This window comes from Eleginops maclovinus, chromosome 6 (genome assembly GCF_036324505.1).
Source record: "Eleginops maclovinus isolate JMC-PN-2008 ecotype Puerto Natales chromosome 6, JC_Emac_rtc_rv5, whole genome shotgun sequence".
NCBI classification, from domain to species: domain Eukaryota; kingdom Metazoa; phylum Chordata; class Actinopteri; order Perciformes; family Eleginopidae; genus Eleginops; species Eleginops maclovinus.
Window position 1 is genome coordinate 13665304 of NC_086354.1, and position 27526 is coordinate 13692829.

A 27526-nucleotide genomic window follows, 5' to 3' on the forward strand; every position below is an offset into this window, starting at 1 on the left:
TCCTGATGGCTGTGTTGCTGATGGGCACTGGGGCCAACGATGTAAGATGTTTTATTTTCCTTACTGAAATTACTTACTGATTTTATAAATATAACCGATTCTAGACTTCTATCTTAAATGCACTTTATTTATCCTTTTTCTTTTTACATTTATGCTTTGTACCTTTGTGTAGACACAATCCTAATTTGTCATTCTGTCAGAATCAAACTGCTGCTTTTTCTTTCTTTGATAGCAGAGATTGTGTTAGAGCTATAATGGTTGATGTGTGAACTTTGATTTGTGAGCTTTGTTTAGGAAAAGTATAATAGCTTTTATCGCGGCTGTTCCAATTCCTTTTTAGGCAATGCATCTGTAACATTTAAGTTAAATAACTTGTCTCATATTTTAACTTTACCTCACAGTCACTGTTTATGGGACACCAGCCTTATTCTGTGACAGTACGTTCCTTGTCTGTTTCCTGTTGTGTACAATGTTAGTGGCATTCACTCAGTTTAATAAACAATGTTGTCATCTGTTTGTAACTGTAGTGGCTACGCTCAACTTCAAACACCTTGAATCTTAAGGAAATGCAAATGCAGTTTTGTTTGCACATTTCCTCCCTTGTGTACATTATTCACTTCACTGGGCTATGTTGGTGGGCTTTTTTATAGACAGTCATTGAAAGGGGACAGGATATGGTGGAAGAAGGAAAAAGAAGCAAAACAGACCTCCAGGACTTAACTGAAAGCCTACAAAGAAAAGACAAACTGCAAATTAGTAAACAGTTTTTCCTGTAAAAAAAAGTTTTGTATATTATTATTAAATTGAAAATTAAATTAATAGTAAAATTCTGAATTCTTACGGCTCATAACGGACGAGAACATCTTTGTTGTTGTGCTGTAATAGCCCAGCAGCTGTTATAGCCATGGCCAAACACATCTCCAACGGTATGAAGAAAAGATAACAATTTCAAATAGAATTTTTAACAATATGAGACTTATCAGATCCAATGTTCCAACTTTTTTTGTCAAGGAGCACAGAAGCACACTGTAATTTATTGCTGGAAAATGACAGGTTAGTTTTTAATACGTCTGAAATGACTTCACTTGATGATGGTTTATTTATTATATCAGTATCTCAGCCTATAACTGACCCTGTTATTTAGCCTAGAGACAACCCAATCCTTACATCTGTTATTAGTGTAGCTCCACCCTCTTTGTCTGCTAGCTTCCTTGAACCTTTTTCTCTGCTGATGAGCAGTTATGATTACAGCCTTGAAGTTAAAGGCCACTGTGTTAAACAAAGACATTGTACAAATTGCTTCCATAAATCCTCCTCACAAATGCAGCAAACAATTTTGAATTTAACAAATTCTTGATAAGTTACAAGTGATGGATGACACTTCTGGGGGCATAGGGACATTAATATTGCCATGGTGAAATAAATAAAGCTGAAATAATCAAATTCAACATGAATAAATTGCTTTTATACTGGCAAGGCTGTCAAGACTCAGGTGAAAGAACAATTGTAGTCCATGTTCATCTCACTTGTGTTACCACTTTCTGCAGTTCGTATGAGAGGGAAAGGATATTGCTTAACACTAGTGTGGGGAAGCACAGTTTTCCTTTATAAGTCGGTCATGGGCAAAAGCATTTGAAAACCACTTCTTTCTATATCAACATAGAATCCAATTCTATAAACATTGTTTTTCAAATACATATTCGACATTTTTTAAATTGTATTTCTTTTTAGTGTGTGTGCAATGGAAAGTCGAGATGCCACTGTGCAGGAGTGAAAGGCAGCAGGGTAAGTAGATCATGGTCTGTTCAAAACAATCATCCTGTTGCATTCAAAACACACCATACTGTACAGCAGCGTTCACAAGCAAAGAATTTAGGTGCAGTTGTCCACCTCTACACTAGTCATTGCAGTTGCAGAGCCTTGACATATCATTGTTGAAAAAGCATGAATACCTTCTTTTTAAGTGTGTTTCAACATCAAACTTCTTTATGTTAGCCTTTTCAAGAGCAACCAGCTGTCCACTTATAAAGCCACTAGCTGAGCTCCAAGCAGAGAGAGAGTATGACACACTGATCCCTTTTCAGTCTTATAGTTCAGTCTAGCCAATGCTCTGCAACAAACCATGTGACTGTAATGACTGCCCTTTCGATATTCATTGCAAAAAGACAATTCAAATTAATGAATGAATAATGAAATGTTATATTTACTCGTAGTAAATATGTTCATTTTCACTTTGCTATCATCAGTGTTAGTGTCAAAAGCATCAGCCCTAAAGTTATTGACAGGTTTTTTTACAGGGCCTAACACTTGACAACATTTCAACTATATTATTAAGTTTTCCTGATGTTGTTTCAGGTTTGTTAGCAGTAATACTATTTGAAAACATTAACAAATGATATGTGTGAATTTAACTTAATTCTTTCACTTTGAACGAGCCCTAATTTGCCAACAGCAATTTTATGTGTATACAGTGGGGCAAAAAAGTATTTAGTCAGCCACCAATTGTGCAAGTTCTCCCATTTAAAACGATGAGAGAGGCCTGTAATTTTCATCATAGGTACACTTCAACTATGAGAGACAGAATGGGGAAACAATCCAGGAAATCACATTGTAGGATTTTTAATGAATTAATTGGTAAATTCCTCGGTAAAATAAGTATTTGGTCACCTACAAACAAGCAAGGTTTCTGGCTCTCACAGACCTGTAACTTCTTCTTTAAGAGGCTCCTCTGTCCTCCACTCGTTACCTGTATTAATGGCACCTTTTTGAACTTGTTATCAGTATAAAAGACACCTGTCCACAACCTCAAACAGTCATACTCCAAACTCCACTATGGCCAAGACCAAAGATCTGTCAAAGGAGACCAGAGACAAAATTGTAGACCTGCACCAGGCTGGGAAAACTGAATCTGCAATAGGTAAGCAGCTTGGTGTGAAGAAATCAACTGTGGGAGCAATTATTAGAAAATGGAAGACATAAAAGACCACTGCTAATCTCCCTCGATCTGGGGCTCCACGCAAGATCTCACCCCGTGGGGTCAAAATGATCACAAGAACGGTGAGCAAAAATCCCAGAACCACACGGGGGACCTAGTGAATGACCTGCAGAGAGCTGGGACCAAAGTAACAGAGGCTACCATCAGTAACACACTACGCCGCCAGGGACTTAAATCCTGCAGTTCCAGACGTGTCCCCCTGCTTAAGCCAGTACATGTCCAGGCCCGTCTGAAGTTTGCTAGAGGGCATTTGGATGATCCAGAAGAGGATTGGGAGAATGTCATATGGTCAGATGAAACCAAAATAGAACCTTTTGGTAAAAACTCAACTCGTCGTGTTTGGAGGAGAAAGAATGCAGAGTTGCATCCAAAGAATACCACTGTGAAGCATGGGGGTGGAAACATCATGCTTTGGGGCTGTTTTTCTGCAAAGGGACCAGGACGACTGATCCGTGTAAAGGAAAGAATGAATGGGGCCATGTATCGTGAGATTTTGAGTGAAAACCTCCTTCCATCAGCAAGGGCACTGAAGATGAAGCGTGGCTGGGTCTTTCAGCATGACAATGATCCCAAACACACCGCCAGGGCAACGAAGGAGTGGCTTCGTAAGAAGCATTTCAAGGTCCTGGAGTGGCCTAGCCAGTCTCCAGATCTCAACCCCATAGAAAATGTTTGGAGGGAGTTGAAAGTCTGTGTTGCCCAGCGACAGCCCCAAAACATCACTGCTTTAGAGGAGATCTGCATGGAGGAATGGGCCAAAATACCAGCAACAGTGTGTGAAAACCTTGTGAAGACTTACAGAAAACGTTTGACCTCTGTCATTGCCAACAAAGGGTATATAACAAAGTATTGAGATGAACTTTTGTTATTGACCAAATACTTATTTTCCACAATGATTTGAAAATAAATTCTTTAAAAATCAGACAATGTGATTTTCTGGATTTTTTTTTTCTCATTTGTCTCTCATAGTTGAGGTATACCTATGATAAAAATTACAGGCCTCTCCATCTTTTTAAATGGGAGAACTTGCACAATTGGTGGCTGACTAAATACTTTTTTGCCCCACTGTATGTAGATACTGTTTATATTTATTATTATTTGTTTACTGCCCTTTTGTCCTTCTCTCTCTCTCTCTCACTCACTCACACACACACACACACACACACACACACACACACACACACACACACACACACACACACACCACACACACACACACTCACAGGGTGACAAAGGTTTCCCAGGACTTCCAGGTCCTCCGGGGTCTGGAGGTCGTCCAGGACCAGATGGTCATGCTGGGCCTTCAGGACCAAAGGTAGATGCGATACTGTTGTTAAATTAAAATGTATATAGACTGTGACAAATGACACTTCCTCCTTGTTTACATTGACATCCCTTGTTTTGTAGTTGTACTGCATTTTACCAGATCAATGAGATTAATTATGCTGTCTTTGACAGGGTAAAACTGGGCCCAATGGACTTGTGGGGCCCAAAGGCGATCCGGTAACATAGCTGGGTGTTTGTTGTGTGTTTTTTGTATGTCTCAGTGACTGACTATTCAGTTAAAAATTGAAATGACTTGTGTTTAAAACATATGTGTATATGTGTGAATGCAAACATTTTGTTAGACCAGGTATCCACTCTGTAGCGTGTGTGTCTTTAAAAAGCTTGTACTGTTTTTGTTTCCTTCATTACAGGGACCTGAAGGAAAAGAAGGGTTTGCTGGGTCTCATGGTTTACCGGTGACTTATTGTACTCTCTTGCCCATCAGTGTTACTCTGTTCATCTTCCGATTTATGTATTGTGTGCAAGTGCATGTTCCTGCCCATGTTTAAAAATGACTTATAGATAAGTTTGGCTGATATTCTTTTACAGGGTATCCCAGGTTTACAAGGGCTTCCTGGCCTCACAGGGGCTCCAGGCTGCAATGGAACAGATGTAAGAAAATGTTACACATTAACAGTTTCATGGCAGCAAACTCGAAGCGGTCTTACTTTGAACCTATTGCATACTTCCAGGGAGACGATGGACTTCCTGGTTTACCCGGGGTTAATGGCAATGATGGATATTCAGTAAGTTATTTATATTGTGTTACATTATGTTGTAAGCAAATACAATTTGTTACACTTATCAACCTTGGTCTTTTATTTTGAAATGCCGTCCTTAAATAAACCTTTAGGGATTGTGTTTACTGTTTATAATTTGTTTAGACTTTGTCTTTACTTTACAGGGTCCACCCGGTCTGCCTGGACCTAAGGTAATGAAATGGATGCAGCGCCACCCACGCTCTGTTGTTTAGTGCTTTTTATCCTAGGCAAGGGGGAAACTGCAGAATTGCTCAGCACTTACAGCCTTTAAATACGTTTATTACCAGGAACCTGCCTCCTCAAGCTCCCAGAGCTCATATATACCTAATCCATGTGAGACCAATAACTAGTTTAAAGATGTTTCTTTGTTTTGTTTCTTCAATTAAGTCCATCATTTTGCACACAAAAAAAATAGTTAATTCTCAAAATCTGAACACTTGTTTGTATTCACAAGATTGCTAGCATTGAGTGTTATTAAAGTGTATATATTATGGACCTACTACATTAGACATTTTTCTTGTGGACATTGGTATGGGTTATAATCCTGGTCATTTTCTGTTGCAGTGTTTGCCCCAAGGTGTTGATCTGTAGTCATTTTAGAAATCTTCCAAACCCCAACACATTGTATACAAGTGCAGAAACTACTCCATATGTGTAGTCTAAAGAAACTACACTCTTCTGTTTTACCATAAGGGTCCTTTTTCTGTGATATTTCTGTGATCTAAGGGGTAAAAATAAAAACAGCATGGAGACAGAACACATGTATTCGCTGGTCGGTACAACATGTTGGTCAATGTAGGTTGGTTTAAATGTCTTTTTTGTGACTTGACTTGACCAGACTGAGATAGATTACCATACCAGTACAGCAGGTTACTATTTCGCTCCCCCACCAATTCTGCCTTATCGTGCAGACACATATTAGCAAGATGGCAATTAGCAAGATGGCGCCGAGGATGGCTGCCGTGTCTCGAGCTCCTCAACAACTCCACATTTTAGTGTTTTTATTGTTTTACTTTGTTGGTTGTTTTTAACTTTTTTTGCAACATGCAAACCGCCCAAGCGAGCCCTATCATCCAATATGATAGAGAACAACTTTTACACATCAGGTCGCTGGTGGACAGCAATAATCCACGACGACCTGCAAACAATGGAGAGTCTCCGTGTTTACCTGCTGGAGCTCTACCTGTGGAGCGCAGGAGGAAGAGACCACGAGGATCCCGGGCCGGGGTCCTGGTCAGGCTGAGGAAACGTGAAAACAGGCCTCCTCTACCGAGTTTACTTCTGGCAAATGTCCAATCCCTGGATAATAAGCTGGACGAACTCCGTAGCAGGGTGGCATTTCAACGGGACATTAAGACCTGTAATGTTTTGGTTTTCACGGAGACTTGGCTCGACCCCACGATACCGGACGCCGCCATTGCTCCACACGGATTCTCCATTCATCGCCAGGACCGGACAATAAACTCAGGGAAGAGCAAGGGAGGAGGTGTCTGCTTCATGATCAACAACAACTGGTGCTCAGATGTGGAGATCATTTCTTCGGACTGTTCTCCCAGCCTAGAGCACATCATGATCGGATGCCGGCCTTTTTATCTGCCGAGGGAGTTCACATCTGTTGTTCTAACAGCAGTGTATGTTCCGCCGCACGCTGACAACAACACAGCGCTGGAGGAGCTGTATGGGATTATCGACAGGACAGAGACTTCTCGGCCAGAGGCCGCATTTATTGTGGCCGGGGATTTTAACAGAGCCAACATGAAGAAAGTCCTGCCGAAATACTATCAGCACGTCAGCTGCCCCACGCGCGGTGGAAATACACTGGACCATGTTTACACTCCTTTCCGGCATGGATATAAAGCCCTCCCCCGCTCCCCCTTCGGCAAGTCAGACCACATATCTCTTCTTCTGCTCCCTGTTTACCGGCAGAGACTGAAGAGGGACCGACCTGTGACAAGGACAGTGCAGCGTTGGTCCGAGCAGTCTGACTCTGCTCTCCGCCACTGCTTTGGCATCACGGAGTGGTGTGTGTTTGAGGAGGACGATATAAACACACACACTGACGCGGTCATTTGCTACATCGGCAAATGCATCGATGACGTCGTGCCGCGGATTACTGTACGGACATTCCCAAATGAGAAGCCCTGGATAAACGGCGAGGTCCGAGCTAAACTTAAAGCACGGGCCATCGCGCACAGCGGCGGTGATTTGGATGAGTACAGGAATTCCAGGTATGCACTCCGGAGAGCTATTAGCAGTGCGAAAAGACAATACAGGGACAAGGTGGAGTCGAACTACAAGGGCTCCAACGCCAGAAATATGTGGTCTGGACTAAAAACAATAACAGACTACAAAAGGACAACGAGTGGTGCTGAGGAAGTGTCTGCATCTCTCCCAGATGAACTGAACACATTTTATGCACGCTTTGAGAAGCCCCCGGCTGTGGAGGCACCAAAGGCCCAGGATCCCTGCTCACTGGTTTTAACCAGTGCAGATGTGTGTAGAGCTCTGAAAAGGATCAACGCACACAGGGCTCCAGGACCTGATGGCATCCCTGGCCGTGCTCTCAAGGTGTGTGCAGTTCAGCTGGCAGATGTGTTCACAGACATTTTCAATAGGTCACTGCTCCAGTCTGTAGTCCCCACATGCTTTAAAGAGTCCATCATTGTCCCTGTCCCCAAAAAGACAAAACCCATCTGCCTCAATGACTACCGCCCAGTTGCACTCACCTCCATCATCATGAAGTGCTTTGAGCGGTTAGTCAAAACTTTTATCACATCCTCCCTCCCTGACTCACTGGACCCCCTGCAGTTTGCCTACAGAGCAAACAGGTCCACGGATGATGCCATCTCCCTCACCCTCCACACTGCCCTCTCCCACCTGGACCAGAGGAACACTTATGTGAGAATGCTGTTCATTGACTACAGTTCAGCATTCAACACCATTGTGCCCTCCAAGCTCATCATTAAGCTCAGGGACCTTGGGCTCAACAGCGCCCTCTGTGACTGGATCATGAGCTTCCTGACGGGCAGATCCCAGGCAGTGCGGATGGGGAACATCACATCCTCCACCTTGACCCTCAACACCGGAGCCCCTCAGGGTTGTGTGCTCAGCCCTCTCCTCTACTCCCTGTTCACGCACGACTGCGTGGCCACACACAGCTCCAACACCATCATCAAGTTTGCTGACGACACGACCGTCATCGGCCTGATCACAGACGGCGACGAGACGGCGTACAGAGAGGAGGTCAGAGCCCTGACATCTTGGTGCCAGGACAACAACCTCCATCTCAACGTCAGCAAAACAAAGGAGCTGATTGTGGACTACAGGAAGAGGCAGAGAGAAGCACACACACCCATCACCATCGACGGGACTCCTGTGGAGAGAGTCAGCAGCTTCAGGTTCCTCGGGGTTAACATCAGTGAGGACCTGACATGGACACATCACACCAGGGTCATATCCAAGACGGCTCGACAGCGGCTCTTCTTCCTCCGCAGGCTGCGGAAGTTCAACATGGACTCCAGGATACTCTGCAACTTCTACAGGTGCACCATCGAGAGTATCCTGACTGGCTGCATCACCGCCTGGTATGGCAGTTGCACTGCCCTCAACCGTAAGACTCTACAGAGGGTGGTGAAAACTGCTCAGCACATCACCAGGACGGAGTTGCCATCCATGGAGGACCTCTACACCCAGCGGTGTAGGAAGAAGGCCGGTAGGATATTAAAGGACCCCCATCACCCCAGCAACAATCTGTTCTGTCTGCTGCCGTCTGGCAGACGGTACCGCAGCATCCGGACCAAGACCACCAGACTCAGAGACAGTTTTATACCACAGGCTATAAGACTACTGAACTCCTGAGCTCTGTGAATGTCTACTCACATCTGTTTATAGTACACACATACATATATATTATACATATCTGCCATATACATCTGTTATACATAATATATGCATCTGTCCATACCTCCTCATTCAACAGTGTAAAGTGTGTAAATACTCTCAATGTATTCCACATATGTATATATTTCACATCCTCAAATCTGTATTGTTAATATTGTAAATATTCTTCTCTCTTTTTCACTATTTTATTTATCTTTTGCACCATGTATGTTGAGTTGTTGGAGGAGCACGCGACATAAGATTTTCATTGCCAACATATACGCTGTATCTGCTGTGCATATGACAAATAAAACCTTGAAACCTTGAAACCTTGAAACCTTGAAACATGGTACAAACTGCTGCAGCGCCTGAACATTAATGTCAAGGCCCTTAAAAAAAGAATCAACCATTTTTCCCCTTTTTCTTTAACTAGTTGTCATTTGTAACTCTATTTTATAAGCACAGGTTGCTGAATTGGTAAATGAGAAGTGCGATTTATGCAACCTTGTAAAAGAGGCAACCCCTCATTATAATTCAGAAGGCATACATGCATGTCAAGTGCACAGACACATAAAAATGAGTGATGTAGCCTGCAGAGCCAAACTGTGATATTTTAACACACATTCAGTCATTTTTTAATAACTAAATGTTTGATAATCTTTCTTCCTCTATTTTACAGGGTGAATCTTGGGGATCAATAAACGCACCACCAGGTACACCTGGGCATCCTGGAAGGGGCGGAAAGCCGGTATCTGTTTAGATTATGTTATTAATGATAATATAATTCTGTCTGTACGATATATTACAGTTCCATGAAAGTCATTAGAATTAAATGAGAAATATAAAAGTAGTACTGTATTACATATATTTTGCTTGTGTATTAATGTAAAGGACACGTCCCTTGACTTTCAGGGAAGTCCAGGGTACCCTGGAGATCAGGGACAAAGAGGGGACCATGGACCTTGGGGCTCTATCGTGAGTAAAGTTTTCAGGGTTGCAGAGAATAAATATAGCACAAAAGTGTTTGATGTTTGATCTACCTGTTTTCTTATGAACAGGGGATTCCTGGTCGTGCTGGGGCTCCAGGATCTAAGGTAATTTTATTGAATAGGGATCAATAGTTTGGTCTGTACGTGTGTGACAGCTTTTGCCTGTGAACGAGTGTGAGTATTATCTGTGTGTATAGACGGTACAGAGGAGAACCACAGCTGCTGGGTTTTTGTTTTGGTCTGGTTCTTATTATCATAGTTAACCATGTACAAACTACCTGGGAAAGTGGAAACATTGCCTAGTAGTTGATATAATGTACACTGTTTGGCAACTGTGCTTGTTTTTTGGTAAGACAGTGTTTTGGAATTTAATGTGAACATCTGAATGTGTTATTGTCTACAGGTTTTCTGTTCACTTTCAGAAAAAAAGTGAGAACCTGACCACAACTGATTGGAAAAAATATATAAAATAGAGACGGTTTGAATAAAATACTGATAGAACAATTTATTTATACAAACAAATCATGACTGTGTTCCCATCCTACAGGGTCAAGAAGGCATTGGCGGTATCCTAGGACCTCGAGGACCAAGGGTAATTCATTTTGATGCCTGTGCGCTGCTGACAGCTATGTTTTTAGGATCTCTTAAAGACGGTAGGCATGTTTATGGTATTAAAGTGTACAGTATGTAAGTCCCTTTGGATAGAAAGCATCAGCCAAATACAATTTTATGTTTGCATTTTGTCTTATTTAGCCTTGACGATAAACTCAATGTGTTTGATTTAGGGGAGACAAGGACCAAGAGGCCCGCCGGGTCCACCGGGTCCGATGAACAGTTTTCAAACAGGGACTCTGGTGTTGAAGGTACAGTACAGACTGAGGTCAAATCACTGGAGCAATAATATATTCAAAAGGATATTGTTTAATTTAACATGTTGGAAAGATAAAAAGTTTTCATTGCAACTATAAAAAAATAACCTGAAATGTGTCATTCAGGGTGAAAGAGGAGTCATTGGAGATGTAGGAGAAAAGGGCTGCAAGGGTGCGCCAGTAAGTATATACTTTACACATTTTTAATTAGCTTGTTAGTGTTTTTTATTTATCTCTCTGATCCCTGTCTTTATTTCAATCTGTTCTCAGGGGGACCCTAGTGATGGTTATAACACCAAAGGAGAAAAGGGAGACAAAGGACTGCAGGGTCCAGAAGTAAGATACTACATGCCACCTCTTCCACTCATCCTCACCTCTAAGCCTTCCTTATGGATTGTGCATACATATGAAATGTAACGGTGTGAAAAAAAGTCTTATATACTTTTACACCATATCTTTTTCCCGGCGAACAGAGATGTAACCACTTCACATTGCATTGATGGGCCAGCAGTTACACTCTGAGAATAGCTAAAGAATAAAGGATGATCAGCAGAGGGCAGTAATGCAGCATTTAATTGAATGTGATTTGCCACAAAGCTGCAAAAAAATAATTAAAGCCCTTATTGATTGTCCCGCTGTCAGTTGAAAGTATTAATGTGAAACTCCTGGAAGATAAACAGGGTTTAGGAAGGCTCTCAGATAACTACAAGTCGTGCATTTCTTTCTGAGCGAGTAAAGCAGGAGGACGTGTTTGTTTACTTGTGATTTATGCAGCAGAGTGAATAGCTTTGTGACTAATTTTCTGTCTTATCTTAGTGTCTGCACATTTTTACTATTCAATGCGGTTCATTGTGTCTTGCTTTTATGCAGCAATTCCCTTACTAAGAGACAATAAAGGTAGATTGACCTTATCATCAGTCTGTTTACACAATTTCTCAAAATTCAGTTCCTAAAAAATTGCTTCAGCCCAAGTTACACTGAATAATGTTACTACTACCTGCTGTGGCTCCCTAGTTAAGGCCCATCCAGCCGCTTTGAAACAAGGGGAAGGTTTCTGTTCAGGTTTGGGGACGAAACCTCAAGTCTGATTGCACATGGAGGACGTTACAGCTTTTTACGTTTTTTTGTTTTGTTTTGTTTACAACAGTGACATCTTTAGCTGACCAATATGACTTCTTGCTCCTGATATTTGTTGGGATTCCATGCATCGAAGCCACCCAATGTGGTTGAGAATTTCAAATCTGAGCTTGACCTAGAATTTTGTGTGTCATGTGGATAGCCTGATTTATGCTCTAAACATGGTTTCATTTTGTTTTGCTTTTTTCAAAGGCTTGTGGCATGCGTCTGAATGATGCTTTTTAGGAAAGCGCATCTTCTTATTACATCTATTCATATGGAATGAAAGAGGGGCCTTCCCTAAATCCTTGCTGTGGATTGCTTTAATACTTACTGTGCCAATCAAAGATAAATCCTTAATAATTCAATAAATGAACGCATGCCTGAGGTCTTTCATAAACTGTTTTCTTTATAGAAAGTTGAACCTGCCAATTGCTCACTGCCTTCCTCTTTTGTCCTTACAGGGAAAGAAAGGGAAGGATGGTGAACCAGGACAAACATATGTGGTACCGCTCTTTGCTATGATCATGGATGTATGCAGAGGTATTATGTCTTACTGTGTTTGTGGCTTTTGAATACAACATAGTTTTCTTTAGGGAAGGCCTGGCCGTGGAGGGCTTCTGGGATATCCAGGGACAGCAGGAGAGATGGTCAGTGATTTCTTATATGCAAAATAATAACTAAAGTCTTTTGAGTCAGTTGGTATGTTTTGTTACTTCATTCTCTGATTATACTATTGTATTGAACTGTTATATTTAGGGTGAAAAGGGAGAAAGGGGTCCCCCTGGCCAACCTGGAGATGTGAGTATATCCTTTTCATTTTATACTGAGTACTCACTGAACTTGGTGTTTTTTTAAGCCAGTTTCCAATACAATTTTCAATGCTATAAGAGATGTTTATTGCATCCATGCCTATTACGTAGCTTTTTCCTTGAAGCCCCCCTTCGACACTTACTCAATTGCTTTTTCCTCTCAAACACATTCTGATCTTTGCCACTTATCTGTTGTTGTTTTGTTTCCTGGAGTTGTTTTCATTTAGCTTGACTGTTAATAGATAGCTTCTCACCAAAAATGGCACATAATGTTCAAAATCTGTGTTGTACCTCAATAGTACGTAAAGGTAACTCTCAAGATATAGCCTTACTTTCTTTTTAGATACTGATCAACTTTTAAAGGTTGGTAAGACATGTTGTCTATTCATGAACTGTCTATACTCTGACTCCAAAAAATGCAGAGGAGAAGCTGGCTGACCTGATTAAGGGGTTGAGAGCGGGGGTCGCAGAGGTGTGGTCTACCAAGGAGCCCACTATTTTTCCTCAACCTCAGAGAAGACAAACCACTTGTGATCTTTAGTGCCCCCTTGTGGGAGGGCTTCTTTATTTGTTGCTGTTTCATTTTGATTTCTTTACATGTGCCTTATGATTATATTTAAGGTATTTGGGCCTGAGCCACTGAAAGGATACCGCGGAGATCCTGGTTTCCCAGGCTTTCCCGGGCCACCTGGGCGTCAAGGTAAACAAAGATAATTATTTGTAATAAGCAGAAAGAAACAAGGAGAGATGAAAAACGCATACATGTAGATCTGGTGGCCCTAAGTCAGTGTCTGCCATCATTGAATAATTATATTTCTGTAGCCATAATAGTGATGAATGTATAGACTAATGTTTGCTTTCAGCAGATATGCCTCTAGGAATAACATGTTACTACTTTTCTCAGGTATTGAAGGGTTTCCTGGACCTGATGGTCCTCCAGGTGTGTAGTGAAGAGGCTTTTCTCATCTTTTCTATCCCTCTCTTTATCACTCAATACTGTATTTAAAAGGTGAAGTATTAATATATATTACTTTTGGTGTGTCTAAATATATTACTTACAGTTTCTCTATATACATTACACAGGCCATTCATCTGGGATAAATGTGCCATGCCCACGTGGTCCTAATGGCTTTCCGGGCTCCAAAGGGCACCCTGGGGAGCCTGGGGATATTTATCTAGGACCTTCAGGTCTAGATGGGGATGATGGTGATCCAGGGCCTCCCGGGGATCCGGGCCCACCTGGACAACCTGAAGACAGTGGTATGTGTAAATACCTTCCTTGTAAAAAGACATCTTTTCAAAGCTCACTTGCGTTCTTCTCTTTTCTGTGATGTTAAGATAAAATGGCTGCTGTTCTATTGCACTAATGCACGCAACATTAACTCTATGTGATCGTAAAGGATGACAGGCGCGTGTTTAACAAATGAGCCATCAGTTATCAGAAACAACATGGTACAATTATGTTCAAGATTGGATTGGATTGCCTTAGTTAAACTAGACACATTTTTAACTATGAGTTGATTTTTTGGTAATTTCGAATAGAAATGCATTTTGATATGAATGTCACATTTCTAGGTAACCATAATAAGTTGACTGATGGACTGTTGTTGGTATTGATTGCAGCTAAAAGGCTAACCAACGGTCCCCCAGGAATGAAAGGGGTGCCGGGTAAACCTGGACCTATGGGATATGATGGAACATATGGAATGAAAGGTGGGAAATGAAGTGTCCTTCATAAATAAATTACTTTGTTCGTAATTGGTTTGACACCTGTTCAAGTCACTAATACTGCTAAAATCTTGCATGCAGTTGTTATAACATAGCAGTTTATGTATCTCTGTAATGGACTGGGGGGAGGTGTTATGATAGAAAACATAATATTGTATAACATAATTGGGACTAGTTTCAGCTCAAAATATTCCAATTGTTAATCTTTGTTCAGGAATTAAAGGGGAGCCCTGTTATGACTGTCTTGGATCAGGAATCCCTGGACCACCAGGTCCCCGGGGCCTACCTGGCCTCCCTGGTAAATTCACTCACTGGAGGAAAACAGAATATATCAAATCTGTCCTTCTTCAACACTGAAATGCTTCTTTTTTTTTTAAAGTTGTGGATATACAATAGTGTAGACAAGAGGAATAGAGTATGAAATGTTTTAAACTGGAATAGACAATCTGTATATTTCCTTGACTCAGGATATAACACAGGACCAGGTGCCAAAGGTGATCCAGGTTTTTCAGGGCTTGTTGGCTTACCAGGAGTACAAGTAAGAACGCACGTCCTAAAAAACATAAAACCTTTATTTTTTCCAAACATTTTTGAACAATAATTCTTCTCTGAAGGGTCCTATGGGTCAAATGGGATTTCCAGGCCCTCAAGGACAAAGAGGAGACTCATATTCATACAACACTCCTGGGATAAAGGGAGCAAAAGGAGACCCGGGATACCCTGGCAGACCTGGTGCATATGCACTCCCTGGATTTCCTGGACAACCAGGTCGCAGAGGCGAACCAGGTCCCCCAGGGGATTCGGTGAGAAATTTTTGTCAGGTTTCAAATTAACATGCAATTTGTTTTGACATTTATCCACATGGTAATGTTTCAAGATTCTTTAATTCTTAGCCATTTGCAACATAATTTATAATTTAAGTTATTGTTGTAATAAGTTCTCAGTCTTCTCTCTAGTATCCCTTCCATGGTGCAGAGGGAGACCAAGGTTTCCCAGGTCCACCAGGTTTTTTAGGCATACCAGGACCTGTTGGCTACCCTGGGCCAGTGGGATACGGACCTAGTGGACTTCCAGGAAGTCCGGGAGATGTTGGTGTACCTGGTCTGCCCGGACAAGCTGGAACTCCAGGTAAAGAAACACATTGACCTTTAAACAATTTGTCATAAATGTATGCATGAACACACATGTAGATAGACAGCCATTGGGTGTCCTTTACTTTTCTTACTCCTTTATTGGTAGGCCAGAAAGGCGAACCCAGCCAGATCCACCCCATAAGACTTCCTGGACCGCCTGGATTTCAGGGTCTGCCTGGTCCCCCCGGAATCCCAGGTACGTATGTGAAATATGGTATTTACATTTACATACAATAAATGATGGAAGCATTTCCATACTTACTAACAAACATCCAGGTCATCACGGAGCGCCAGGTATCCCAGGACTACCAGGTTTTCCGGGAAACAAAGGAGAAAGTGGTGAGGTGTTTCCTGGAATGCCAGGGATCCGAGGACAGAAAGGTAACACATGCTGTTGAGCAAAAGCAGAAAAGCCACATAGATAGCAGAATCAATTTTTGGAAGTTAACATCTTCTTAAGCAAATGGAGAGCAACCAAAAGTATAGTTAACTTTGTGTGTGTGTGTGTGTGTGTGTGTGTGTGTGTGTGTGTGTGTGTGTGTGTGTGTGTGTGTGTGTGTGTGTGTGTGTGTGTGTGTGTGTGTGTGTGTGTGTGTGTGTGTGTGTGTGTGTGTGTGTGTGTGTGTGTGTGTGTGTGTGTGTGTGTGTGTGTGTGTGTGTGTGTGTGTGTGTGTGTGTGGTTTTGTTCAGGTGACAAGGGGCAGCCAGGTCCCGCTGGTGTTTCAACTCTTGGCGATATTGGTCGGCAAGGTTCACCAGGCCCTCCTGGTCGTGCAGGAATGAAGGTCAGAGACACAGACTATATCTGATATAAATATAATGATATAGTTAACATCTACAAATAGTACATTAGAAATGTATTGGTCAATAAATAAAAGCAAATTAAAGGGTCAAACTAAAGGTCTCCAGTTAAAATACAGACGGGTTGACACTGTGTAATACCGAAGCTGATTAAAAACAGGGACTTAAAAATATATATCAAAGCTTCCCTTCTAAATGTTATATTTTTTCTGTTGAGATCTTGGATTAGACAGCAAGAGATCCATGTACATTTGGTAAAGACACTTTTTGCTGAGAGTATGATGAGAAGATTGACATGATGTGACCCAATAGCACTATATGTGATTACTAGTTTGCCTTCAGTGGACGAGCAGAAAAGTGACTTTAGTGGTTGGCTTTGTTATAGTAGTGCAGAATAAAGTTATCGCTTACTATGCAAGTTAAAACTTTTCCAAAACATTCAAGTGCTCATTTTAGTGGGTTTTTGAATAGATTTATTTTTCCCTGACTTTTTTACCAAAAATGGTGTTGCAATATAATAAAATTACCCTGCTTAAATGAATCGATAAATAAATAATATTCTGTGTGTTTGTGATCATCAGGGTGATGGTGTCCCTGGATACTCTGGCACCCCAGGAGCACCAGGGACACCAGGGGAAGAAGGAGCTCAGGGGCCTGTGGGAGATCCTGGGATCCCTGGCCTACCTGGGAACCCAGGACCAAATGGCAATCGTGGTTTTAAAGGACAAAAAGGTACGCATAAATCAATTTTAAAACTGAAACCCACACACAGACAGAAATCCATAATAAGAAAATAATGCAGGGATCAAACACACACAGACCTGTGCTTTCATGCATTGCATATATATTCATACAAACACTTGTTCATCAATTAACTGCTTTGGTCTATGTTATATACAGGAAGTAAAGGTTATATTGGGCCCCTTGGACCTCCTGGTAATCAAGGTTCATGTAAAAGTGATTTTCCTGGTCCAAAGGGAACTCAAGGACCAGACGGTTATCCAGGAAATCCAGGTCAGTGTTTATTGAAGTCATGTGATGTATGTAACTCAACTCCAGAGAGGCGATGAATGCAGTAGATGAACGACAATAGAAGGTAAAATAACAAAAATAATTCTAAAATGTCCAACAAGTGTATAAAGTTTCTTCCTATAGGGTTAAAAATACTTTAAAACATTAAAAAAAGATATATTTAACATTAATTATGTTACTAATAATAACATAAAGAAATACTATATACTTGTTCACCATTCCCTTAACAACATACAGTATTTCCCTCTGCTCCCCAACTCAATTTTCTTCTGTCTCCCCTCTTCCAGGATCTAATGGTCCGCCGGGGGAGAAAGGGAACCCTGGAGTGACGGGGATTGGTCCTTTTGGCGCACCCGGTGAACCTGGCTTAATTGGGCCATCAGTGCTAGGTCTAAGTGGGCTTCGTGGACACAAAGGGATCAAGGGACGACATGGCATCCCCGGTCAACCAGGTACGGTATTGTTTCTCTGACAGACACGTTTTTCAAGGTGTTTTATTCTAGATAGATTGGAAGTGGGTCTTTTAAACTTTTCAAAATAATAACTTTTTAATGTACTTCAAAAGTATTTATTATGAAGACGTCAGTATTGAAACGTCATGGTTATTAAATCATCCTGTTTTATCACAAAATGTAGATAGAATACATAGAGCTGGTTTTCATTAATTCCACTCTTCTAGGAATGAGAGGAGATCCTGGACCAGACGGGTTACCAGGGTATGGACCAGAAGGGCTCCCTGGAATTATCGGTGCACCAGGCCAAATAGGTGCGCACACACACACACACACACACACACACACACACACACACACACACACACACACACACACACACACTCACACACAAATCTGTACACTATATCAACTACATATTTTTTCCAGAAAGATTGATTTAAAAAGTCTTGCGTCAGTTTTTAAACAATGGTTGATGACAAATCGTAGTCGTATATGAGGTTCACAATTATGATAGAATGAAAGCCTCTATTGACAGGTTCCCCTGGCCGACATGGGGCAAGAGGTCCGCCAGGTCCACCAGGCATGAACGGTGAACCAGGTCTTAGAGGTCCTCCAGGCACTTCAGCATCACAAAATGTTATTGCTTCGGGGCCCCCAGGGGACCCAGGCAATATGGGTAAGCTTCACAGTGACTCTTACTTTTTAATAATGTTATTGCGAAATGCTTACAGCTGTTCCACAAAACACAACTGATAGGTTTTAAGGTATCTTTTTTTTACATTACTTTTAGGTTGTTATATCAAAGGGCATGTCATGCTCTTGCAATAGTGCATGTGAAGTAATAAATGCTGTTTTTGCAAGTTAAGCCTACGTGGTGGTTGTTCTTTTTTTTAACTCTACGTGTTCTTTGTAAGGTTACTCTGGTCTATGTGGAGTCCATGGAGATCCTGGAAGTATTGGACCCAAAGGGCAGAAAGGGATAGGTCGAGCACCAGGGCTTCCCGGACAAAGAGGTTTGTTATCAGTTTCACATCTGTATCAATACAATTGCCAGTATTTCTGGCCCCCAGATCAACCGTTTGTGAAATTGCATTTCTACCGTGGTTGTCCAGGTCCATCAGGTGAACCAGGTGTTGATGGACTCCTGCTCTCAGTAGGCTCTCCAGGGTCTCAAGGATCTCCTGGAGACCCGGGAGTCATAGGGCCTCCAGGTAGGATATAAATGTTGATCTATTGTCATACATGCTGATTGCTTTGCTACAAGTCACATCTCTAACCTCACTGAAGTACAGTTATTCTGCTAAATAGCTCTATTACTACAAATTCACAATACAATCTAATGTCTTTGACCAACCCTTAAAGGCTTACAATATAGTTATAAAATAATTCTCTAAAATAATCTGTACTGCCAAGTGTAGCTTACATTGTACTGATATCATAGTCTCTTTAAATATATCTTACCTTAAATAATCAGATTGGTTTAACCCTCACAGGCCCAAAGGGATTAAAAGGAGACCTAGGAATCCCTGGAGGGCCAGGTCCAGATGGTGTACCAGGTTCACCCGGTAACAAAGGAGTTAATGGAGAGCCAAATTACTATGGATATGGACTACCTGGACCAGTAGGACAAAAGGTACGGATGACTGATCCAACCATTTTTTGTAACTGATGCAGCAAAGCATGGTCCAATCTACTAAAATACTAGTGTGCCATTTTGAGAAAACGATAGAGATTCCTTTCTTTTTTCTGTTCGTCTTATCCAGGGTGAACCAGGATCAATTAATCCTCATGTGATGAAGGGTCAGAAAGGAGAACCTGGTTCTTTTGGACCTTTAGGTTTACCAGGAAACCATGGAGCCAAAGGGAACCCAGGGCCTGTTGGTCAAAATGGTTACTACCACTGCTCACAAAGACAAGGCAGTTTATGATTGTCGTATGTTTTGCCCCCACTAAGTTAACCTCCCACCTCTCTGTTGTCCCAACCGTACCACCCCAGGGTCACCAGGCTATCAAGGGCCTGAGGGTTCAGATGGACCTCCAGGAAGCAAAGGGCAGTTAGGACCCAATGGACCAGCTGGTAATGTCCTTTAACCAGAACTTGTTTTTGCTAATGAAGGGAAACGTATAATTAATCAATTTTCAACAACCGTTACGCCACCCACTTTTGAAAGACGAGGAAGTTGAATCTGTATTATGATTTCACTGCTCTATTATATGTTTGCAGTTTGACCACATCTGTTTTTCTCAGGTGAACCAGGGCCACAAGGCGTCAGTGGTTATCAAGGTCCTAAAGGCAATCAGGGCCGCGATGGCATCCCTGGACCGCCGGGGCCGAAAGGAGACACTAGTAAGGGGAATTTTCCTTTCGCAGATCTGTATGGTTTTCAGAGCTCCTGCACATCATGTATATGACAAAACTACAAGTTTTACAGTTTATATTTTCTTTATGTTCATACCCCTGGCCTGTAGAAAAGTGTCTATTTCATAGCTATTGGTACTGTCAAAGCCATGGCTGCGGCCAAACTTAACCTGTTCTTCCATCTCTTCTTTGTAGATATATCAGGAGGGACATCTGGTAGGCGTGGTAAAACAGGTCAACAAGGTGAGTTTCAGGTAAACGATTTAAGAGTTTAACAAACTTGTGTCACAATCCTTTATTTTAAAAACACTTGTATTTTACCCAGATGAGCACTCTTTTGTACCTGTTATGTTGCATAGCACAAAACACATTTTACATGAACACTTTTTATTGTCTTTAGTTGGTTATTAGCACTGTAATGCCACACTTTTATACTTCTGCACTGTAGGTCCCTCCGGGAGCCCTGGTCCCCTCAGCTTGTCTCTTCCAGGGGGTCCTGGACCAATAGGTGATAGAGGAATTCGAGGTTCACCTGGAGCCACTGGTCTGAAAGGACTACCAGGAAGAGAAGGAGCATGTGTTCCTGGGTCAAAAGGAGACCGTGGCTATCCGGGCAATCCTGGTAGCCCAGGTAAGGATATACAGATGGAGGATAAAGTGTCTCACGTACCCTTGGGGGAAAGTGGGATATATCCTGATAGCTGTGTTTTACAAGATGTACAAAAATAGTACTTTTGAAACTGTTCAAAATATTTAATAATTGTTTTCTTGGCATGGTTCTCAGTTAATAAAATAACTATCTCCTCCCTCCTGTTAATGTAGGCAATCGTGGCTTACCTGGTCATCCAGTTCCAACAATGCCAGGGTTTAAAGGAGACAAAGGGTACCCAGGTTTTACAGGTGGCCCGGGCTCTAGTGGACCCATAGGAGAATCAGGCCACCACGGACGGACTGTAAGTGAGCCGTATATCGACGTATTCTATGCAGACTAAATACTGGGAAAATACCTGTCGGATTAGTATTTCAATGTTATGTCCAGTGTTTTGTTTTTCTTCATATTTATATTATTACATTTATATATATTTATATTTGAATGAGTATAATCCTTAGTTACATCACAACTGAAGCCTAATCTTTGACCTTTCATTGTTTAATCTTCCTCCTTAGGGTCCAAGAGGCATACCTGGGCGCCCAGGTCCAAGAGGGGATTCTGGTCCTCCTGGAATCTATGGAAACCCAGGTAATTTATCATGTCCATTTGAGCCTAGAGATTTGGTGTTTTCTTTCAATTCTCTGCCAGACAATAGCATATCTGTCTCCAGAGAAGAGTTAGAGTCCACAATTGATTTATGATCCCACAACTGGGATGAAATATAAATTGGCCAGAGAAAACAGTGGACAGAGAATAATAAGATTTATGAGGATTCATTACAGTTTCTTCTGTGATATCCAAGAATGGAATTTCCACAAAAGGGTAAAATGACAAGATAATTTCCTTAAAATATATTTAAAACCTCTGTGTTTCAGGTGGCAAGGGAGACCCTGGATACATCCCAGGCCCTCCTGGTCAATCTGGGGTAAAAGGCTCTCCTGGATGTCCTGGTACGGCAAAAGTTTGACTTAGGTTTGCTACTGTTAAAAAATAATCAGGAATAATACTGATCCCTATTGATATCTCCTAGACGTTTCTAGATCATATCAGATATGAAATACTCCACCGAGCCCTGTTGGATAACTAGTCTAACTTGATTATCGGCAATGTTAGCATTCTGCTGCCCTTAACTAATTCCAGGAAATATGTCAGCCATGTCATACAGGTATAATGTATTTTTAATAGCTTTACAAATGCTCCTGCTCTGTCACTACAGGCAACAAAGGTCAACCTGCAGTGGTCGGGGTGAGGTATGAACCAGGACTTTCTGGCCCACCGGGTCCCCCTGGCAATCGCGGATCCCCAGGGAGCACAGGGCCATCAGGACCAACAGGCCAACCAGGTACACAGTATAACCTTAGCTGCTTCGATTTATTGATTTTAAGATTTGGTACGTTGCCAAAGATACTGCACCTTTTTTTGGTCAGTTTAATACCATGATATTTCCTATGTATTAAATGAAGTTGGACATTGTTCAAAACTAGCTTTATTTTATTTATTGCTTTTCTCTTTTTTATGCTTTTATACTAATATCATTAAGAATGGTTTCTGTTTCTAGAAACTCTTATAGAGAAAGTGTCAAAAACCAAACCAAAAACAAATAGATTGAAACTCAAACGTCACAGGTACAGAGTTTTTATTTCATGCTTGTTAAAACTTTACCATCAGCCTTTTTTTTCTTTCGATTTTTAACCCCATGTGACACTGAATCTTTCTGTTCCAGGTCAACAGGGCATCAAAGGACAGCGTGGCTCCAACCCAAGCGGCCAGCCCGGATTTACTGGCCACAAAGGGGACCAAGGAAGATCAGGACTGCCAGGTGTGTGTATATGTGTTTTAAAAAGGAGTGTATGTCAGTTCACAGCAGATGATATGTTATGATTAAAAATGGTAATTTTCTACAGTATGACCAACTACATCATGGTGATCAATATGAATTCCATGTTAAAAAATACACGCTTTAGTCCAAAGGGAGAATAAGTGGTGACAAAGATTGTAGTACACCGCTATAACCAAACAAAACCACTCACATGATGTCAGTTAAAAACATAGTACCGTTGTTATTTGTATTAATAATGGGTTTTCTCTGCAGGTCAAGCAGGAAGACCTGGTAACCCAGGCAACAAGGGCCCTCCAGGGCGGCCAGGCGAAGGGGGTCCGAGTTATTTTGACAGTTTTCTGATTGCCAGACACAGCCAGAAAACCAGCATCCCTGAATGCCCTAATGGCACTACCTTCATCTACTCTGGTTACTCTTTCCTCTTCATCAACGGAAATGAGAGAGCTCATGGTCAGGACCTTGGTAAGAGCGTGGAGAACTTTATTAATAGAAATCATTTGCAAAGTCTGCATCCTAAATACATACTACATTTGAGTCATTTTCTGACTCCGTCTCTCAGGCACCACAGGAAGCTGTCTACCTCGTTTCACCACCATGCCCTTCCTGTTTTGTGACACCGAATCAACCTGCCGCTATGCTTCTCGTAACGACTACTCCTACTGGCTGTCCACTGACACTGCTTTGCCCGCCAACATGGTTTCCATCACAGGGGATAGACAGGCCTCCTTTATCAGCAGGTGCGACAGCAGCATATCCACACACTCATCTAATACTGTTTAATTGCTTTATAGTTCAGTTTTTGGGATTATCATACAAAGGTACAAAGATGTCATAAACAGAAAAGAAAACAATGATAACAAACTCATAAAACAAGAAGAAGAAGTAAATAAACAAATGGTAAGTATTGGCATCACCTATAATATTACCATCACATGCAAACTTGATAATAATATCTACATATAATGACATTACCAGCTACACCATTGTTAGCTATTTTATATAATATTCATGTAAGGTCCGGATATTATCTGAAATACCTCCTGTCTGTTGTTAAATTACTGTTTTAAAAGCAAATAAAACATTTTGTACATTTTCTATTAAATGAAATAACCTTTTTTAAATATCTTTCGACAGTTTTAATATCAATGTTTTTATGCATGTGTGTTTTAGGTGCTCAGTGTGTGAAAGCACATCCAATGTCATAGCCGTCCACAGCCAGACAGTTCTGATACCTGAATGTCCCCAAGGCTGGGAGTCACTATGGAAAGGATACTCATTTGTCATGGTAAAAGAGCGTTTTTTGTATTTTTAGTCCCTTGATGTGTCTCTTTCATTGAATTTTCTTCATATTTCCTTCATCCGTTCTAGCAAACGGGAGCCGGAGCAGATGGCTCCTCCCAGCCGCTTGTTTCTCCTGGCTCGTGTCTGGAAAGTTTCCGCCAAGTTCCCTTCATAGAGTGTCATGGCAGGGGAACGTGTAACTACTACCCTGATTCCTATAGCTACTGGCTGGCCTCAATAGACCCTAACAGCATGTTCAGGTAAGCTTTTGTGGACTCATGCCATGGGGATCCCTTCTTTGATCTGCAGTTTAAATCACACGCATGATGTTTGGGTTTGTGATGATGACATTAACAGCTGCTAATTGTAGAGGAGTTTCATTAGCATTTTTTTAGTTTGTTTTGCATGTCCTATGATTACCTCAATGCTGTTTCAGAATCATAACCTTATTCTACTTAGAAAGGATATGTTTGAACCGTTTTACCATGTCACTTTGAATCAAGCCCTTATACAGCTGTAATGTGTTTGTGCTCTGCTCTCTCCTACAGTAAACCTGTTCCTCACACAGTGAAGGGACCGTCTCTACAAAGTGTCATTAGCCGTTGTCAAGTTTGTAGGAAACCATGGCAACCAACAGATGGCAAACGTGGGGACAATTAACATTGGCTATCTTACTCTTCAATGTCATTTGACATATGAAAATAATGACAAATTTGACACAACTGTTTATGCAATTTGAAGTGTGCATATCTGTTTGTATCACTGGTGCTTTCAAGTAACACAAGTCTGTATATCGGTCTGAATTAAACAGCAATTTTAAGCAAATTTAAAACAAGTTTTAATATTGGGTGTCTTATAATCTCTGATGTAGTGTATATTAGAATTAATGCGTGTCATGATACACATAGAAACTGTGTTGTTCCATCTCTATATAATTAAATCTGTGATAAACTATAACCTTAAGAGCAGCTGGTAATAGCAGTGATTAAGGTATTACTTGTTGATGTGTTAGTAATACTAGTACAGCAGCACTAATTCATCCTATATGTGTGTTTATTCTCACTGAAATATTCAGTTTTACTTGACATGCTTGACATAATAAAGGTAGCCATCTGGGACCTGGACAAGCCTCTAATGACTGAGAAATAATCGACGTGTTTATACTTTGCTGATGTCAGTGAATGACGTAAAAGGTATGATGTCACGGACAGATTACACGCATGTTCCTAAACTGGCGAGGCAGTATGTAGTAAATCGCTTTGGAATGATTGCGTTGTCGTGTTTTCAAACCCACATATTGAGTCATTTATGCCCTCTAAAAGCATTTCTTTGATTTGCTTAGCAAGTGAAATGATGCATTGAATAGATTAAACTTTATCACTCACACTGCCTGCAACTTTCTCCAATCCATTTCTAAATTGACTGTCAGGAGGCTGTCTGTGTGCCTTCGGGACAAAAATGCACATTAAGGTATCAATTTATTTTGCATTAAATCTTTCTCATTTTAAATTGTCAATTGAAGTAATAAAAATACAATACAAAATAAGGATTATTTTAATGAAATGTTAATCTCCCTGTTTATTCCACAGGGGGCCATTGATTTGAAACAGCCTGTTTTTAAACTAATCCAACTAATTATCTGTCCAGAATAGCCAGCAAACATCTTATTTCTCTGCAGTATTCATTCAGAAAAGTATCAGCAGAGGAATAGGTCCCTTAGGAACGGCCATTCAAACTCTCTCATCCATATCTGTCACTCTGATCAATACATGCAAACGTTCCATATAACTAGATGCAAAAAGTACAACACCCTTTGACAACACTGGTTTTAAAATACTGTTGCTTTTTGGCAAGCAGATCTTCCAACATATCGATTGCTCGGAGTCAGAAATAACAAGCAGCCTCACACGCTTATGCAAGGGAGGCAGCTAACACAACAACTGAAGAGGAGCTGAACCCTTTTTGGGAATTTTACGGCTGTGATGAAGCATCACACTGATTATATCATTAGTTTTTGACATTTTTGGGGCAATTTCTCAACTCATTAAAAGTGAAGTTCTAACACATCTGAGAAAGTCCTGATAGAACAAGCAGCCACTCCTTGAATGCCACCTAAATGAACTAAGTGTTACATGCAGGCAGTTGTCAGCATGGATAGAAACACTCCGCTGTAAAGTGCTCTTGGTAGCCTTCTTAACAGGATTATTCAGCTCCCTACAGTGCACTTACTAATTGTTTAGGCGGCTATATTAGGCTTCTACACCTCTATAATTGGGTTAAAATGGCGATTTGTTGAAAGGTTGATGTGTTTCAAGGTTGTCTCCTATGTGAGAAGGTCGTGTGTTTTCAGTTTCCTCCACACATGTGCCTTACATTAGATTAGCTGCATGTGTCTAAGGCAAGAAAAGAATGGCGTACTATAAAATGTAAGACACAAATGTAGGTTCCCATATTAAAAAAAATGAATTCCAGTTCATGTCAGATGTCAATCCATAGTTATTAAATGCCATGTCAATATTTTTGTGTACTGCTTATACTTAATTTAATGATCTGCTGGTAAACTCTATACAAACTACAGAGATATTGTTACACCCTCACCGGTGAATGGGATTTTTTTTCCCTTTTTATATCCATAGACTGTTAAAATCCTTAAGGAACAGCTGTTTAAACACTTCACTTACAGTCACTCAGTTGTAATAACGGAAAATTAAGCCTGAGTACAGGCGGCACCTTCATTGAGAACCTTTATCTAATGCTAATTGTCACAAGGTATAGCCATGATGTAATTGTATACTTTTTTTTATTAATAACACTTGCTGGTGATAGCATCGACAGAACATATGGACAGGCTAATTATTCAATGAAGAAGAAAATATTACAATTATATTTTCACTGCAGCAATCCAGTTTATTGTAGTAATACCACATTTATGATAAGTATTCCCATTTACTTCAAACAGAAATTACAATTCTAGAAAGTCATTTCACTCACTTTTCCCATCTCATTCATCAAATAAAGAAATACCAAACACTGGTTTTTTCCTGAGATATATATTAAACAGGATGATTTTAATGGGGTTACTTCAGTCCACGTAATGCGGTTGCAAATTTACAGCATGTGCCATTACAAAATCATTATAGCCTGTGACAAATGTGTCTTAATTCGGAAGCACAGGAACTGTTAAGTGAAACAGAGCAGAAATCTCATTAGAGGGATGAACAGAACAAACTCACAAGGGTGTAACAAATGATAAATTGACCTTTATGGACTACGGATATCCCAGTGTCTCTGAGCTGCCTGTAGACTCCACTTTTATGGCACAGTGGGGTTAATGAAATCATTGTTTCCTACATGTCATCGTCATTAATATTTTATTGTACATGAGTGCACATTTCACTTGGCTTACAGGGAATTGCTTTTAACTCGGAAGTAGAGGGGATCCTTCACATTTCCGTGTCACGCCAATGACAGCGTCTATTAGCTTCAACCACATTCTTT

General features: G+C 41.0%; 1 protein-coding gene across 1 annotated transcript; it reads left to right on the top strand.

The window, feature by feature from the left end:
• Positions 1-5: 5 nt before the first annotated feature.
• LOC134866018 (collagen alpha-3(IV) chain-like) lies at positions 6-25860 on the top strand. The gene is made up of 52 exons (XM_063885909.1): positions 6-41; positions 1732-1785; positions 4221-4310; positions 4454-4498; positions 4693-4737; positions 4871-4933; positions 5014-5067; positions 5226-5252; positions 9641-9709; positions 9874-9936; positions 10020-10055; positions 10498-10542; positions 10736-10813; positions 10946-10999; positions 11090-11155; positions 12400-12441; positions 12532-12585; positions 12695-12736; positions 13369-13447; positions 13652-13687; positions 13831-14007; positions 14371-14460; positions 14690-14773; positions 14943-15013; positions 15090-15278; positions 15432-15603; positions 15715-15804; positions 15885-15989; positions 16299-16393; positions 16991-17141; positions 17310-17423; positions 17729-17893; positions 18121-18207; positions 18432-18572; positions 18811-18909; positions 19009-19107; positions 19390-19529; positions 19660-19786; positions 19893-19973; positions 20145-20243; positions 20451-20498; positions 20704-20886; positions 21078-21208; positions 21423-21495; positions 21783-21857; positions 22124-22249; positions 22631-22726; positions 23000-23209; positions 23307-23484; positions 23918-24032; positions 24116-24288; positions 24577-25860. The coding sequence occupies exons 1-52, from the start codon at positions 6-8 to the stop codon at positions 24686-24688; spliced, it is 4974 nt and encodes a 1657-aa protein (XP_063741979.1). The 3' UTR covers positions 24689-25860.
• Positions 25861-27526: the final 1666 nt, after the last annotated feature.